This window comes from Pistacia vera, unplaced genomic scaffold (genome assembly GCF_008641045.1).
Source record: "Pistacia vera cultivar Batoury unplaced genomic scaffold, PisVer_v2 Contig25, whole genome shotgun sequence".
Classification (NCBI taxonomy): domain Eukaryota; kingdom Viridiplantae; phylum Streptophyta; class Magnoliopsida; order Sapindales; family Anacardiaceae; genus Pistacia; species Pistacia vera.
In genome coordinates, this window is record NW_022196057.1 from 501,165 (window position 1) to 519,272 (window position 18,108).

The following is an 18,108-nucleotide window of genomic DNA, read 5'->3' on the forward strand; positions in this document are numbered from 1 at the left end:
AACCAAGTTATAATATTCAATGAGTTATAATACCATCGACCTTATTTTTCTAAAATTATGATAAATTATTTAACTTAACCTCTTAAAGTTAATTCCTGATCTGTCCCTGTATTGGAAATTCCAAGATGTATAATACGAGTCGTAAAGCCTTCCTTGAATATGATTGCTTTTCTTGTCTTGTCTTCTTCATGATAGGTTGAAATTAATGCATGGATTTCACCAGTCTATAAATATAAATTTGACATCTAGTATTAATATGAGAATAATACACCTGTTTGCCAGTAATCTAGAGCTTTAATAATATAGTTCATGGCGTAACTGAAACATTTCTTCTTCTTCTTCTTCTTCTTTGTATTGCTTAAGAAAAAAGTGAAAATTAAATATCAAATTAATTTTAACATAAAGTCTATATCGATTGGACTCCACTCCAGCAAATGTAACACAAGAACAAAACTAGACCCCAGTAAGATTCATGTTGGGCCCAATATAGATTTTATAGAAGTATCACCTTTAGTTATACATTTTTTAACACATTTTCTTGCAAAATATATGGAGATGCCGTCAGTATGAATGTAGACAAAACAACAAAGGGATTAAGAAAATTCCAACAGCTAGCTAAAGGGAGGAGGAATCTAACCACATTCAATGGCAAACATGAAAGAAATTGAAAATAAACAATAAGTAGTCTGGTTCAAAATCTCTTTCTAAAAGGCAGATCAAGTAATACAGAGAAAGAGCATCACTTTTGATTTTGATGTAAACATGTTATAAATATGCTGCATTGCATTCTATCTCTCTAATGTAATCAGTTTATCTCCTTTGAAAGATCCAGCTTCTCATTGTACAGCTTCATTAGCCTGGGAGCTTCATCATAACAATTCACAAACTTCTGCAAGAAGGTCTTTTCACATAGCTTAAACGGTGTAGCCGAGAGACGTTTATTCTTAAGCAAACCATTGGTTGACAGATACTGAAGAACTGAAGCACGAGGAATAATTCTCTTCTCCATGCTCAATTGAAAAAGACCTGGCCGCTTAGCAATGGCAGAAGCCTCCCAACCCATTTTGTTCACAAAAAAGTCCATCATTGCCATAATCTTATTCTCAGATGTCATCATACACCAAGGGTTTTTCCGATATGCTGTTAGAATCTCTTCTTCAGACAAACCCCACCTCTTGTAAACATCAAACTTCTTATCCCACTCAGATTTTCGCGTAAACGACATTATACAAATAGCTATAACAAACTGTGACATTGAAGGAGTGATACCCATTTTCTTTACAAAGTCCACAGCCTCTTTCAAACGAGGGTAGCTTACAAAAGCCTTAGGCCAGTTATAAAGAAACACAAGAACTTTTGGTTCAGGCACACCATTATCTAGCAAATAATTGATTTTAGGAGGAAGACCATTTTGAAGATCACAATAAATAATAGGTGGAAAACGTTTAACAACCGTAATAGTCTTTTCAGTAGATTGAACCAAGTTACTAAGGTAAGTAAAGGAAGGGATTATACGGTTCTTTAAGCTACTTTCCAAGATACGACCGAAACAAAATATTTTTGCAAGATCAAGACTTGAGAAGCCTTTAGAGCGAAAAAACTCAAGTTTTGGCAAAAAGGTTTTCTCAGGATTGTACAAAAGCAGTCGTGGACGGACTCTGATGAGATCTGAAATTTGGGTTTCTGAGAAGCCATTGTTCCTGAACCAGGTGAGCACTAAATCTGGTCTTTTTGAAGTTTCGAATTGCACTTTTTTGGATGCCCTTAAAGCAGATTGTGGAGACAACCCACATGAATTAATGAGGTATGAGACTGTAAAAGATTGTTTTTTTGAGTTGGTTGCTATGTATTTGACAAATACTGGACACACGAAATCTTGAATTTTATTATGGTTCAGCGAAAGTAAGTAAGTATCTCTACCACGATTCCGAAGTAAAGTTCTGCAGAGAAAATTAAACATCGCTATTGCAGAAGTTATAGAATATACTTACCTAAGCTTGGGAGTTGAGACAATTTCTTCATTAATCTCGCATACTTGGAGAGCCGTCGAACAAGCTACAGTGAAACCCTGGTAAGTTGCAGATTTGAAAATTGAAGGCAGGCTAAACATGCTTAATCTATCCCAAAACGACAGCGTCTCGTTAGAAAGAGCTTTGAGTTTTTTAAATACGACTTTCCGTTATGAGGCAATTGGGTTTGGGCTTGGTTTGTTTTATTAGTTTGGATTGGATTTTTGGAATAATATTGGGTAGTTGAATATGAGAGTATCATGGGGTAAAATTTAAAAATTTATAAGAAAATCTCTTAGGTTTGCTAATTTAACTAAACGCCCCAATATATAAAAAATTTGAAAAATGACAAAAACACTCCCACCACCTGCAGTGCTAGATTCCGGCCATCACAGTCAGAATTTGGTCAAAAAATTACGTAACGACACATACCGATCGGATCTGACGGGTATGGCGTCCATATGATCTTTTTCGGCCATATCCACCATAGATCAGGTCGGAAAAGGCAAGATCTATGACCAGATATGGCCGTCGACGATCGCAAGATTTGGTCGTCAACGACGGCCAGTTTCGATCATGGTATAGGTCGTTGTGACAGATTTCGGTTACCATCGATGATAGTTTTCGGAATCTGGCAAGTATGGGTCAGTGGGGTTGTTTTTGTTAATTTTTAAACTTTTTCTAAGGGTATTTAATAAAATTAATAAATTTAAAGGGTCTAAAAATAATTAAAAAAATATAGTAATATTTCTCAAATAATATGCCAAACAATATTTAGGGAATAGGATTGGGAATATGGATAAATATGGCACCAAACGCGCCCAATAGTTATTATTAGCATCACATAAAGGACGGGGGCAAATTTTACAGGAATATGCCAGTATTTTGGACGGACAACTATATTTCATCAATCTATAGTTCCATTCTTTTGATTTAAAATCAGCAAAAGAAATCGATAAATGGTGAAAATAATTGAAAGGTTGCCTGAGACTATTAGACTTACAAATTTCTGGCACCTTTGTTTTACCACAAAATGCATGAATTTGAGTTTATGTAAATTCTGTTGGGGAGGAGATTTAGCTCCACCTCCCATCTTTTCTGCTTCTGGGTGCAGCCTCTTCATCCACTGCACCCTCTTGCTTCCTATCCTCTTTTATATATTTTGCTTCACACTTCACAGTAACGTGTCCATCGGCATGTCAAAGGAAGTTTCTTCTATCTAGACTGCAAAAGAAGTGAGAAAAAGAATGTCAGAAACTAAAAAGAAGGTCAAATAAACAGCATACTTGAGGAAAGGTTGGGTTTGGCAATGCCTTACTTTGGTCTATTAGAATTGTATAACGGAGGGAACTCCTCAAATTTGGGGAGATCTTCATATACAGGTTGAGAGATCAAATTGATTTTCTGCACTTCCATATCGCACACCACGCATTTGTGGTCGAATCTGCCAATTTTTTCAGCTTCTAGTTTACAATTACCACACCACAGCAAGTGTTTACAGGGGAAATTCCCCCACATCATCTTTTGCCGGTTGCAGCGAAAGCATAATCTCTGGCGAAGGTTTGCCTTGTACTTCTGCAAGCCACCCTCAGCATAATATATAAATTCATAGCAATGTTATTATAAATAAAGAAGGAATGCTTTTAAGTCTAGTGCATTGCTCACAGGGTAGAAATCAATTTCACGGAGAAAGAAGACTGATGAGTTCTTTCTTTTTTATAGCCAGCCACTACAAAACCAAATGCCTGTTGTGAAGCATAAGCTTTATTCCTTCGGATGGCTCCATCCATCTCCTTCTGTCATTCCGGTCTCTTGAACCTTCATCACCTCCCTGATACGACGATGTCTGGGAAAAGGAGAACATGCCTGGCTTTGTAAACCAAACAAACCTTTGAGGCACACTAGATCATGTACTTCTCTGGGCTGAATTTCCTCTCTGTGTAGTTGAACTATCTTCAGTAACCTCATGGGATGAATTTCCCTTGATACTGCTAGTGGTGAAGCCAGTAGATGCTGACGGAAGGTCCTGAGGAGACTTGGAATCACATGAATCACTATCATCGCCATCACCAATTTGATTATACTGGGAAGGACGGGTAGTGCTTTTTCAGTTGCTGGAGAACTTCGTTGGGCTTAGGTATGGCTAGGCAGCAGCACCATGTGATTAGGAGATCCATTTTTACTCAAAAGTCCCAGACTTCTGGTGCAAATATCGGGGAAGCTCTCACAAAGTCACTGAGTTTGGAAACATAAAGTTTAGATCCATTGGACTCCAGTCCAGCAACTGTAACACAAGAACAAAAGTTTATTGGAAACACAAAGTTTATATCCATGGACTCCAGTCCAGAAACTGTAACACAAGAACAAAAAGTATAGCCCAAGAAGATTCATGTTGGGCTTAAATGGAATGGAGATGCCGTGATTATCGGGTAATCCATAGACAAAGCAAGAAAGGGATTGAGAAAATATAAAAAACAACATTAATATTCAATAACCTAATAATTAAAACAGAAAAAGTAGGAAATTATTAAAAAAAAAAAAAACCAAATTAAAGGAGCTTGCTTGCAAGTCTTATGAAACTATGATATGAGCAAGGAATGGACACATTTTGCAATTGAATTTTGTTTAAAGAATGGAGATTGCTTTACCAAATTATGAAACTTTATAACTAACCCAACTGAAAAATTTACTCAAATTAGTCAATTTTAGTTCCATTACATTATGTTTATCACAATTAAACACTTAAACATTAATGAGGCATGGGCTCTTTATATTATATATTATATATATATATATATATATATATATATATATTTTTTTTTTTTTTTTTTTTTTTTTTTTAATGACGGGTGTCTAGGTCAGTTTGATGTACCTCAATAATCTTGGACCATAAATACCTTATAAACCCAATGTTTTAAGGTAAGTCACAAATATGTAGTGGTCAGTCAAGGGGCAGATCCAGCTACACCCTCAATTTTATTTTAAAAAAAACTATATATATAATTTCTGGATTCCATAAAAAAATATTAATAGACAAAAATATTAATACGTAATTAGTTTTTTATTTTGATCCACCCTAACAAAAATTTCTAAATCTGCTATTGGCCGAAGGTTCAAACTCAAGAAATCAATAAAGGGAACAAATCTCTTGACCGTTAGGCTAACCTCCCGAAGTATATATTTTTTATAATTCATAAATCCCCTTGGTCGTTATCGCCAATTCGGGTTTAAAATATGAGTCCCTATCAAAATCCTATAACTATCTTTGGTCACGTATGTGCTCATAAGGGGATAACTTAAGAGTCCCCATGAAACTCCAAACTTGATCATTCGATTATTATCCATCTCTTTACATTTTTAAACAAATACATCACGGCAAGGTTGGTGGGTGGGGTGATGCTATATATAATATAATATTATTTTCTTATTTGTTATATTTAAGTTTTAACCCTAAAAGCAAGCACATGAAAATTCTCTGTTACCATAATTAAATTAAAGCTTCTCAAAAATGGCTAAGTCACCTAAAATAGTAATGCTAACTTTCCTAACTTATGATTTCACCGAACACACCCTCCACTTCCATTCTTGTTGACATCATTCAAGTCATTTTGTCTTCGTTCGTTCACATTTGTAGAAAAACCTGATGATGGTCCAAGTTTAATGATGATTTTTTTGTTATAAAAGCACACCAGAGAAAGGCAATTCATACATAATCTCTATGAACATGGATTGTTTCTTCTTTTGTTTCGGCCATGGCAAAATAAAAAACTTGGCTTTGTTTTGACTGTAAGTAACTGATTAACCTAACCAAACTGCCTCTTAACTAAATTCAGCTTATTCTTACATATGACCTGATCAAAACCAAATTCATTAATATTTCTTTCCTGTAGTGGAAGAAGCACTAGTGGAATCAGAGCTTCCATTGGAGAATATTGTTTGGGTTCAAAGGCAGTCAATAAAGGATTTCCCCGTCGCATTCTAATTTCCAGGCCTGCTTTTATTTGACCTGAAGGACGTTTAATTTTGAATGTCAACGACCGTTTTCCAACTACACAAATGGTAGTTTTACCAAAACCCGTAATCAAAGCCATACAAAAGAAAATAATTAATGATGTACCAAAATATACCAAACACGCATTATCATGGAAAAAATTTCCCTCTACCGTCATAATTTGCGTCTCATTTTCCAGGAATTTGAATTCGGAAAATCGAAAGAGCAGCTTCCATTTAGAGTATTCCTTCAATATATATGTATATATATTGATTCGTGTGATATCTACATGAATATGGACTGATGTGTATATATATATAATCTTTCTCTAACATGGACATGTATATATAACTTTAATCGATATATGGAAGGAGCTCTGTGTATAATGGTATTGAATACAACAGTAACGATACACGAGATTAAGCCATTGCATAAGCATGCATGCGAGTCGGTAAACAAGCATCATAAATTCAATGTTAATTCATTAACTAACTAATTAACTAACCAAACTTTGAATTTCTTCATTAATGGGAGAAATTCAGATTAAGTTATTATTCCGTCTCATTCTCTTGTATCTCTCAGTCCATACCTCGCTGACTTTCAAAACCATTCATCTCTAAAGCCACTTATCGATCATTGCTTCTTCCACTAACTCTCTGACTCTTAATTTCTCTCTTCAGAAACCAACTCTTCCTTTTTTGCTATAAATATGTGCACTTCACGACACATAATATTCATCAACCCATATCTCTCCATCCTATCTTTCTTCCAATTGCTTTAGCGTATCTTTTCTTTTCTTTTCTCCTTTCAAAGAGTTAGAAGAAAGAGATGTTTTCGCAACGCCAATATTGTCTAACACTTTTGTTCATTTTAGTTATCTCTTTTGTCTCCTGCTGTTTTAGCAGTTATCAGGATGACCTATATTTTAGAAATGGCTATCAATCTCAAGGCGATAGTTATTATGGTCAAGTTCTCAGGAGGCATTCTGGAGCCAATGCTCCTGCTACTTCAGCACAGATTGTGAATGTTGACGATTTTGGAGCTAAAGCTGATGGAACAGATGATTCTCAGGTACTTTGGTTAATGTTCGTTTTTATGAGATTGATTTGTTACAAATTCGGATTTATTTGAGTCTGAAAACCAATTTGTTTTTGTTCAGGCATTTTTGAAAGCTTGGAAGAAGGCTTGTTCTTCTAATGTTGAAGCAGCTTTAGTGATCCCAAGGAACAGAATTTATCATCTTAAACCAGTTACATTCTCAGGTCCTTGTAAATCTGGTCTTACAATTAAGGTGAGTTCACGCATGCATGGCACATAAACATAAGCAAAAAAGTACATGCATATATTAATCAATTATCATAAATTTATGATATGACAGATTTATGGAACAATAAAAGCAACAGTTCATCAATCAGACTACAGAAAAGATCCCAGATATTGGATTGTTTTCGATAATGTTAATAACTTCATAGTGGAAGGTGGTGGCACCATCAATGGCAATGGCGAAATATGGTGGAGAAACTCATGCAAAGTCAACAGAAACCTTGTATGTTAATTACAATTTATATTGAATTAATTCTTCCATTTTCTTTATATATGCTAGCTCTGAGTTTCAATTATTAATTATTACTGATATTAATTATTATTTTTTCATTTTATATTGTTTCGATCTATCATACAGCCCTGCAAGGATGCACCAACGGTATAGCTCCTGTTCCTTTTCTAGACCTTACCTAATTAATAACATCCATTTGGGATGAAAATTTTTAATTTGTAACCTTATTTCAAAGTTTGTGTCGTTTTGTTCTTGCAGGCAGTAACTTTCTTTGGATGCAAGAATCTGAGAGTGGCTAACTTAAGGTTCAAAAATTCTCAGAAGATGCACCTCTCCTTTAAGAAATGTGTCAATGTCAAAGCTTTGAATCTCAAAGTGATTGCTCCAGGGAACAGTCCCAATACTGATGGCATTCACGTCACTGAAACACAAAATATTCAGATTAAAAACTGTGTCATCGGAACTGGTAATTAAACATTAATTTCATTTAATTTAATTAACCGAATTTCTTTTTTAATTTTCTCAATTTCATTTGCAATATTTAAGGTGACGACTGTATATCCATAGTCAGTGGGTCGAAAAATATTCGAGCGACGGGTATAGTTTGCGGTCCAGGTCATGGAATCAGGTACTTCATTAAACTCTAACCAAACTTTTAACTGCTAATTTCAACTAAATCATTTCTAATAAATTTGAGGCTGTAAAAATATTATTTATATTGCAGCATTGGAAGTTTAGGAGCTGGAAATTCTGAAGCTGAAGTTTCAAATGTGGTAGTCGATGGAGCAAAACTTACAGGAACCACTAATGGTGTCAGAATTAAGACTTGGCAGGTGTGATTAATTTTCAGCGGGAGCAAGAAATTTATCTACCAAACTAATCTGATTTTCATACTTGCTTTACCCAAAGTCTCAACAATTACAGCCTCAAATTCAGCTTGGTTCTGGATTTTAAGTCCCAGATTAAGTTAGGTTGGAGTCACATCCACATAGTCAAATATGGAAACTGAAAATAAAGTTACAGTTACCGCTTTATATATTACATTAATCCATGAAATTAGCCGTGAATGAAGCTCAAATAACTAAGTAATTAACGACTCTAACTGCTTACTTTAACCAACTGCTGACTTACGATTGAGAGTTATTATATATTCTAATCTATGATGTAACAGGGAGGATCTGGATATGCCAAGAACATAGTTTTTCAAAATATTGCAATGAGCAATGTGACCAATCCGATAATAATTGATCAACATTACTGTGATCAAGAAGATCCCTGCACAGATCAGGTAATTTTAATTATTTTTTCTATCCAAGGCCGATAATATTTATTAATTAGTGTTATATAATATTAATCAAATTACAGGCATCGGCTGTGCAAATAAGCAATGTTTTGTACAAGAACATCAAAGGGACTAGTGCTTCAGAGGTGGCCATCAAATTTGATTGCAGCAAGAGCTCAGCTTGTCAAGGGATTTTAATGCAAGATGTTGTTTTTGGAAGTCAATATAAAGGTGAAGCCGCCAAAGCTTTGTGTCTCAATGTTAACTTAAAGAAGAGAGGGAGTTTTCGGCCCCTTTGTTCTTGAGGGAAAGCCTAAATTAATTAGCTTGTAATACATAATTAGTTTAATAATAAAAGTCTTTGATTAATGACTATATGTTGTACATACCAAGTGAATAAATCATAAATTATTCTACTCTTTGTACTGTTTATTTAATTGGTCAAATTAATTGATTTTCCCTTTTTATCTTATATTATATATGCCTTAGAAATGAAACAAATAATTCATAAATATTTCAAAGATTGTATCTAATAAAGAACCTTCATTAATCCAACTGAATATTAAATATTAATACGAGACTAATTTATTCAATATTGTCCATCTACCCCATATGCTATTTCTATCACATCAACAATTTCAATGGATTAAGAAATTGCCTTGGATAAGCCCCAACTTAATTTTACCAAACAAACATTTAAGTTATATTATATATATTTCATATTCCAACTCTCTAATATGTTGGAGCTGGCGACCACTTCAATAATAAAGGTGGCAGCTCGGGGTCGTAGTTAGTCTGCACGACGCACAAGAGGGTTGGGCTTAGGAATAAGAATCCGAATAGTATTAGGTTTTTCTTCATAAAATTAGTATATAAAGACATTATTCTTTTGTATGAATGAGATAAAAAATCATAATAAATATATTCATGGTAATAAAAAAGATAAGAAAATATTTCAATAAGATTAATTCTATTGGACATAACCGAGATTTGGGTGAATTATAATAAATCGAATGTATTTTTTTTCTCTTTACTAGTTCGATATTTATGTGTGATTATTTATTTCTTTGATTCCAAAAAGCTCTTTAGTACTTTCATAATAAACCAAAAGTCTTGATCATCATTCAGCTGATTAATTAGTCTTTGTAATTAATTAATAGTTCATGCATATAATAAACATTGATGAAAACGTGAAAATCTTATCCTTTAACGTAAAGGATAATAAAACAGTAGTCCAAATACGGAAAAGATAAGGACTTATATGTCAGAGAATTATTTAACGTAAAGGATAATAAAACAGTAGTCCAAATAGCGAAAAGATAAGGACTTCTATGTTAGAGAATTATAAATTCAATCTATTTTTATCAAGTTAATATATAGGCATGTAGAAACATAGTGGCTCTGGCTTCGATTGAACCTATTGAATTTTTTAAAAAATATTAATAGTTTATAGATTTTATAATTTTAACCTCGTTAACTTCATGTTGATCCCACAAAATAAATTATTAATTAATACTTTTTTTTTTCTTTTTTTCTCTCTTATTATATTTTTCCTTTGATTGGATACTCAAGAAATAATACTCCTTTAGATTACAAGGTAAGATGATACTGATTTTATTTTTATTTTTTACTTAAAATAAATTCTTTTCTTTTAGTTTTGTTTCTTAATTAATGAAAGATCATGAGTTAGGGGTTTTTGTTGAGTTTAATAAATAAGTTTGAAATAATTCTTAGATTTTGATGTAAGTTTTGATTTAATCTTATTTATGTTGAGATATGAGTTAATTAATTGCTGTTTTAAGTTGGGTTTAATAAATTGTGGTTAGTTATTGAGTTAATTTTGAATATGGTTTAAAGAATTGATGAAACCCTAAGTTGTAGAGATTTGAGGATTTGGTTCAATTTTGATATATTGGTTAATTGCCTGATATTTAGAGTTAGATTTGATGAGTTCTTATGAGTTTAATTTTATTGGGTTAGTAGAAATTGTTTGAAAAATCTAAGTTATGAGTTGAATTTTGATAAATTTGTGTTGTTTTTTAATTATAATTGCAAATAAATTATATTTCTGATAATAAAAATTCTTTTATTTTTTTAGTTATGGACAAGTTTTTTATCCAAAGAAAGTTTTCTAATGAGGAACCATCAATTGAACAAAACATAAGGCGTCACAATAGTGTTCACAATAAGCTTATAGAATTTAGTTGAAGACAAACATATGATAAACTTAGCTTGAGTAGTCTTCCTACAGATCATGNTGGTTGGATACTCAAGAAAGACTACTCCTTTGGATTACAAGGTAAGATGATACTGATTTTATTTTTATTTTTCTACTTAAAATAAATTCTTTTCTTTTAACTTTCTTAATTGATAAAAGATCAAGAGTTATGAGTTTTTGTTGAGTTTAATAAATGAGTTTGAAATAATTCTTAGATTTTGATGTGAGTTTTAATTTAATCTTGTTTATGTTGAGATATGAGTTAATTAATTGTTGTTTTAAGTTGGGTTTGATAAATTGTGGTTAGTTGTTGAGTTAATTTTAAATATAGTTTAAAGAATTGATGAAACCCTAAGTTGTAAAGCTTTAGGGATTTGGTTTAATTTTGATATATTGGTTAATTGTTTGATATTTAGAGTTAGATTTGATGAGTTTTTTATAGGTTTATGAGTTGAATTTTATTGGGTTAATAGAAATTGTTTGAAAAACCTAAGTTATGAGTTGAATTTTGATAAATTTGTATTGTTTTTTAATTATAATTGCAAATAAATTATATTTATGATAATAAAAATTCTTTTATTTTTTAAGTTATGGACAAGTTTTTTATCAAAAGAAAGTTTTCTAATGAGGAACCATCAATCGAATAAAATATAAGGCGTCACGATAGTGTTCACATTAATAAGACTATGAAATCTAGTTCAAGACAAACATATGTTAAACTCAACTTGAGTAGTCTTCCTGCAGATCATGGATTGGGGATTAAAATTTTAAAATATCATCCTAATAATAGAGACAAAGTGAGAAAGAAATACTTGCAAAAAGAACCTTACCAACCACACAATCATAATTTTGAAAAGCGAGCAATTGAGAATTTAATGCATCGTTTTAATCCCGTTTAATTTAGAAAATATGCAAATTGGTTGGAGTGTAGTGTAGAAAAGGAGGGTGTTTTTGTTTGTGTTGTTATCTTTTTAGACATAAAATTAGTACTGATATTACATGTTACAACTACAAGTATTGAAAGAACATTTTCTACGATGAAGATTATGAAAAATTGACTATATAATTGAATGAGAGATCAATTGTTAAATGATTGTCTTATTACATATATTAAGAGAGATATATTTGATGGAATTGTCAATGAAGCAATTATATAATGTTTTCATAAAAAAAAAAAAAAAAAAAAAAAAAAAAAAAAAAAAAACCTTCGAGAACAATTGTAGAATTGATAATTTAGTATATATAACTTTTAAAAAGTACATTTTTTATGTTTTTTTACTTCAGTATATATTTTATTGTAAATTTATCAACTTTAATGTTTTAAATCCACTAACTCAGAATCCTGGCTACATTCCCATGTGTATATATATATATGATCAACCAGCTTCCCATGATTACTAAATGGAAATTATGCACGTTGTTTGTGAAGAGATATATAAGAGATGATTTCACAAAGGCAATTATACTGTCGAACTTTTTTGTTCATCTTAATAATCTCTTTTGTCTCTTGCTGTTTTAGCAGCTATCAGGATGACCCATTTGTTAGAAATGGCCATCGAATTCATGGCGACAGTACTAAATAACTAAAAGTCTGAAAGAACTGACCAAATTTTCAGGAGGCTTGCTGAAGCAAATGTTCCTGCTATTTCACCTGGAGAGATAGTGGATATAGATGATTTTGGAGCTAAAGCTAATGGAACAGAATTAATTATTGTTCAGGCATTTTTGAAAGCTTGGAAGGAGGCTTGTTCTTCTAATAATGAAGCTCTTTTTGTCATCCCTAAGAACAAAACTTATCATTTTAAGCCAGTTAAATTCTCAGGTCCTTGCAAATCTGCAGGTCTTACNAACCTTAATTTGAGCAAAACATGTGTTGAATGAATTTTTGCATGTTTGTATGTGATGGTATGAGAGAATTATGGGCTGTTTTTTATGTTTATTGATGTATTAATTCTAACCATGAGAAGTAGTGTGTGGTTATGTGATGATTTGGTGAAGTTGTGGAAGATTTTGTGTTGAAATTTTTGAAGTATAGAGAATTGTGAAAATGGACAGGTTTGATGCTATAATTAGTGAGTTTTTGGCTCACAGTTTGGTTGAATTAAAGAGTTGTGGAAGGGTAGCCAACAAGGTAGTTGCATGTGCATATGAAGTGTTTGATAAAAATCCAAAAAGAAATTGCATGCATGAGTTGGCTAAACACTAATGAGGAAAGGATTAGAGAAAGGCAAGACTTGAAGTTTGAATGTATATTATTGATGTTTTAACCTGTTTTCACAGGGGAGAATGGTTAGGAAAGGTTAGGGAGTAAGTGGAAGTAAATAGGTATGGAAAAGCTTTAAAGTAGGCATGTTAATAAGGTTGCCCTGTCAAATCCGTGACCTTCTGAGTGATTTTTGGGCATCTTAGCTATCAAACTGGGTTGATTCATAAACATAAAAGTTGTAGCCCTTTCTCTAAGCTTTAAAAATGAGACCAAGATCATAGCAATCCAATGTATATAACTGGAGATATGCCTTCTTGAATATGACGTGTGCAGAATGACTATCTCAAGAGTGCTTCCACTTTATTAGTTTATTTGTAGTCTAATAATCTATAATTGATTCCAAGTATGAAAATGATGCTTAAAGGGTTGTGAATCATGTTTGAATGAGTGGTCTTTATGATTATTTAATGATTGTATGAACATATATATTTGATGAAATGATATGTTCATATATGGAAAGTGTATGTTTTTAAAGAATGAAAGTGTAGAATTTCCATAGCTTGGAAATTCATGTTGAAATGTGCATCATATTTCTTTCTATTCTCTTTCTATACTATACTATGATATAAGGTTTTTGCGATGGGGAGCCCGTGAGTGATAGAGATGCCCACATACACGCCGCCACGAGCGAGCGGCATCAGCAGCAAGATATAGTATTTGTACAGTCTGTGAGTAGTGTATGTGGATGAGGACTGTACCCAGTAGATTATACCTACGTGCACACTGCCACGAGCGAGCGGCCACATCAAAGAGATACAGTACTTGTATAGTCCGTGAGTAGTGCATGTAAATGGGGACTGTACCCACTCATATGGCTAGGGTTCCAAATCCATGCATCAACCTAGTCCGATCGACAAACTAGAAAGAAGAAATAAAAGAAAGAGAATCAAAAAAGAAAAGAAAGAGATTACAGCATAAGAGAAAGAGAAACAGAAAAGAATGAAGAGCATAATCAAAGAATAAAGTGAGAAAAGAAAAATCAGAATATGAGTAACGGAGGAAACACAGTAGTGTAGTTTGGTTTACTTACTGAGCAATTAGTGCTCACTCCGTTAATTTACTGTTTTGCAGGTACTAGATGATTTGCGATCAGGTGGGGACATCAAGAGGTGGTGGAGTTTGGCGGCATTGCTCAAGATTACCTTATGTTACTAAAGTATATCAATGTTATGTGTATATATATATTTATGAATTAAAAATTAGAATTTTTGGATTTACATTATGTATATATGTTTGTAACAGTTATCTAGTAAATTTTATCTTATATTTCTTATAGAATTACTAGCTATATAGTATATTACATTTTTGGTATCAGAGCGTCGATTTTGGGAAATTGACAGTGCGCCTCTCCAGCCGCGTTGATGTACCGTAGCTGATTGTTGTAAGTTATTTATTTTCTCACTTGTATTAGCTGACTAATGGTATTGATGCTATGTGCTTTAGATGAGATGGACGACTAGATCCGATAAGAAGAATGCAATGAGTACGGGTGAGCCATCCAACCCATCTGGATCTACTCCCCCTGTCCTTGATGAGGCGAGGATTCGTACTATTATTCAGCAGGTATTGGCAGAGAGCCAGGGGAGACCTATATCGGAGGGAGTCAAGACCTCAGTTGTTGTACCGCCGACCACTAGAAAGGAGAGAGGAAGGCCGGTACCTCCGATAGTACAGAGTCGTTTTGAGCCTATTTATGGGTTACCTATTCCACATCAACCGTTAGAATTTTGGGGTACGACTGATCCATCAGTGGCAGAAGAATGGATTAGATCTGTAGAGCGCACGACATCACTTTTTCCCATGACAGATTGGGAGAAGATCCGGTATGAGAGTTTCTTGTTTAAGAGTGATGCCCGGATATGGTGGGAGCTGATGGAGGAGACTCATGATGTAGCCACGATGACCTAGAGAGATTTCAGACGACTTTTTGAGGCAGAATATAGGACAGCTGACAGAATGCATGAAAAGATACAGGAATTTATTAACCTATGTCAGGGAATCAGTTCAGTGAAGGAATACTCCATTAGATTTAATTCCTTGGCAAGGTTTGCACCGGGTATAGTGAGCACACCAGAGTTGAGGAGAGATAAGTTTGTGCATGGGCTAAATCCAGAAATAGCCCGAGATGTGATGGCAGGTACCCAGCCCCCTCAGACTTATAGTGAGGCTTTGGAGCGAGCTTTACGAGCCGAAGTATTTGTGAATAAGTTGACTTCATTGACTCCATCAACAGCAGTGTCCAGTGTTCCACCTCCCACTCCATAGAGAGACAGATTTGATACCCCCAGTAGTAGAGAAGGGAAGAATAAGAAAAGATTTTAGTTAAAGAAGAACATGAGGGAAGGGAAGAACAAACGGCCAAGAACTATCGAGTTTCCCCAATGTCAGAAATGCGGGAAATATCATCCGGGAGAGTGTCTCAAAGGTGTGTGTTTTAGATGCCGACAGCCCCGGACATATGATGAAAGATTATAAGGCCCTTCCTGCATCCATAGCACAGATATCCAGAGGTACTAATGCTCGGGTATTTATGATTGCACAAAGTGAAGTCGAGGCTAGCCCATCGGCAGTTACTAGTCAGTTATTATTTCATTCAGTTTCCCTTTATGCATTAGTTGATTCTGGAGTCACACACTCATTTATTACACATGGGATTATAGAGAGATTGGGTTCGAAACTTATTACAGTAGATCAACCCATAAAGATAGAATTGCCAGATGGTGACAGTGTGGTAACTCAGGAGATGCTTCCAGGGGAGTCCGTAGTGATCCATGGAAGAATGTTGTCGGTAGATTTGATTGTGTTTGACATGCCTGACTTTGATGTTATTTTGGGCATGGATTTCCTAGGGAGATATGGAGTAGAAATTGATTGCCGGAAGAAGAAAGCAAGATTTAATCTTGATGACAGCGATAAGTTTAGTTTCGGAGAGGGCCATCAACTTAGTATGTTAATTAGCAGTGTAAAGGCCAGAAAGATGTTCAGAAAAGGGTGCTCCAGATATATTGTCCATGTGGTACAAAGCAGTGATGTCCCTCGATCAGAGATCCAGAATGTACCAATAGTCCGAGAGTTTCCAGATGTATTTCCAGATGATTTGTCAGGTTTACCTCCAGAAAGAGAAATGAAGTTTAGCATTGAACTAGCACCAGGGACAGCACCTATTTCTAAAGCCCCTTACCGGATGGCCCCAGCTGAGCTACAGGAGTTGAAGAAGCAACTTCAGGAACTCCTAGATAAGGGTTTTATTCGACCCAGCCATTCTCCTTGGGGAGCTCCAATCCTATTTGTGAAGAAGAAAGATGGGTCTCTACGGATGTGTATAGATTACAGAGAGTTGAATAAAGTGACAGTGAAGAACAAGTACCCGTTACCTCGCATAGATGACTTATTTGATCAGTTGAAAGGAGCAGCAGTGTTTTCAAAGATTGATTTGAGGTCGGGTTATCACCAAGTAAGGGTGGCAGAGCAAGATATTGCCAAAACGACATTTCGGACCAGATATGGGCATTATGAGTTTGTGGTAATGCCTTTTGGGTTAACCAATGCCCCAACAGTCTTCATGGATTTAATGAACCAGGTATTCCATGATTGTCTTGATCGATTTATAGTGGTGTTTATTGATGATATCTTGGTTTATTCTAAGACAAGAGAAGAGCATGAAGAACACTTAAGATTTGTGCTATAGCGATTGAGAGATAAGAAGTTATTTGCCAAATTTTCTAAATGTGAGTTTTGGCTAGATCAAGTTATCTTCCTGGGTCATACTGTCTCTAAGGAAGGCATATCAGTGGATCTTAGTAAGGTGAAGGCAATCTTAGAGTGGCAAAAGTCGAAGACAATAAAGGAGGTTAGAAGTTTCTTGGGGCTTGCAGGTTATTATAGGCGATTTGTAGCAAGATTTGCCCAGCTGGCTAAGCCGCTTACAACTCTTACCAAACAGAAAACTCCTTTCATATGGTCGAATGCTTGTGAAGAAAGTTTTCAAGAGTTAAAAAGAAGATTAACCACAACTCATATTCTAGTGTTACCACAAGAGGGTGTAGACTATGATATTTATACAGATGCCTCACTTCAGGGACTTGGTTCAGTGTTGATGCAGTTGGGTAGGGTGATAGCCTATGCTTCTCGACAGTTGAAAGAGTATGAGACAAGATACCCTACGCATGATTTAGAGTTGGCCGCGGTAGTTTTTGCACTAAAAATATGGAGGCATTAATTATATGGAGCAAAGAGCAATATTTATACTGATCATAAGAGTTTGAAGTATTTCTTCACCCAGAGGGAGCTGATTATGAGACAGAGGAGATGGTTAGAGTTGGTTAAAGATTATGACTGTGAAATTAAGTATCAACTAGGAAAAGCCAATGTAATAGCCGACACCTTGAGTAGAAAAGCTTACTTGTCCCGACTCATAAGGCAGAAAGAATTAATAGAAGAATTATGCAAAGAATAGATTGAGGTCATACCAGGAAGGATTGCCAGGTTAGAGGTTCAGTCCACTTCACTAGAAGAAATCAGAGGAAAACAAGTTGTTGATGAGTGGTATCAAAAAATAAGTCAACAGGTGATTAAAGATAAAATACCAGAGTTCCTTCTGTTAGATGGTGTCCTCCGTTTCAGGAGTCGTTTGTGCATTCCTCAAGATGATGAGTTAAAGAAGAGAATTCTTACGGAGGCTCATGACACATCATACACTGCTCATCCTGGAGCAACCAAGATGTATCAAGACTTAAAGAAAGGCTATTGGTGTCTAGATATGAAGAAGGATATTGGAGATTTTGTAG

General features: G+C 34.4%; 2 protein-coding genes across 2 annotated transcripts; one reads left to right on the forward strand and one right to left on the reverse strand.

Moving 5' to 3' along the window:
• Nucleotides 1-805: 805 nt before the first annotated feature.
• Nucleotides 806-2,110, reverse strand: LOC116132216 (transcription termination factor MTERF5, chloroplastic-like). Its single transcript, XM_031417868.1, has 2 exons — nucleotides 1,992-2,110; nucleotides 806-1,940 (listed from the first exon to the last, which is right to left on the reverse strand). Exons 1-2 carry the CDS (start codon nucleotides 2,108-2,110, stop codon nucleotides 806-808), a joined length of 1,254 nt encoding a protein of 417 aa, XP_031273728.1.
• A 4,641-nt stretch (nucleotides 2,111-6,751) lies between these two features.
• On the forward strand, nucleotides 6,752-9,253 carry LOC116132271 (polygalacturonase). Its single transcript, XM_031417924.1, has 9 exons — nucleotides 6,752-7,071; nucleotides 7,160-7,291; nucleotides 7,379-7,546; nucleotides 7,682-7,702; nucleotides 7,814-8,021; nucleotides 8,102-8,183; nucleotides 8,280-8,388; nucleotides 8,727-8,843; nucleotides 8,921-9,253. Exons 1-9 carry the CDS (start codon nucleotides 6,829-6,831, stop codon nucleotides 9,140-9,142), a joined length of 1,302 nt encoding a protein of 433 aa, XP_031273784.1. The 5' UTR covers nucleotides 6,752-6,828; the 3' UTR covers nucleotides 9,143-9,253.
• Nucleotides 9,254-18,108: the final 8,855 nt, after the last annotated feature.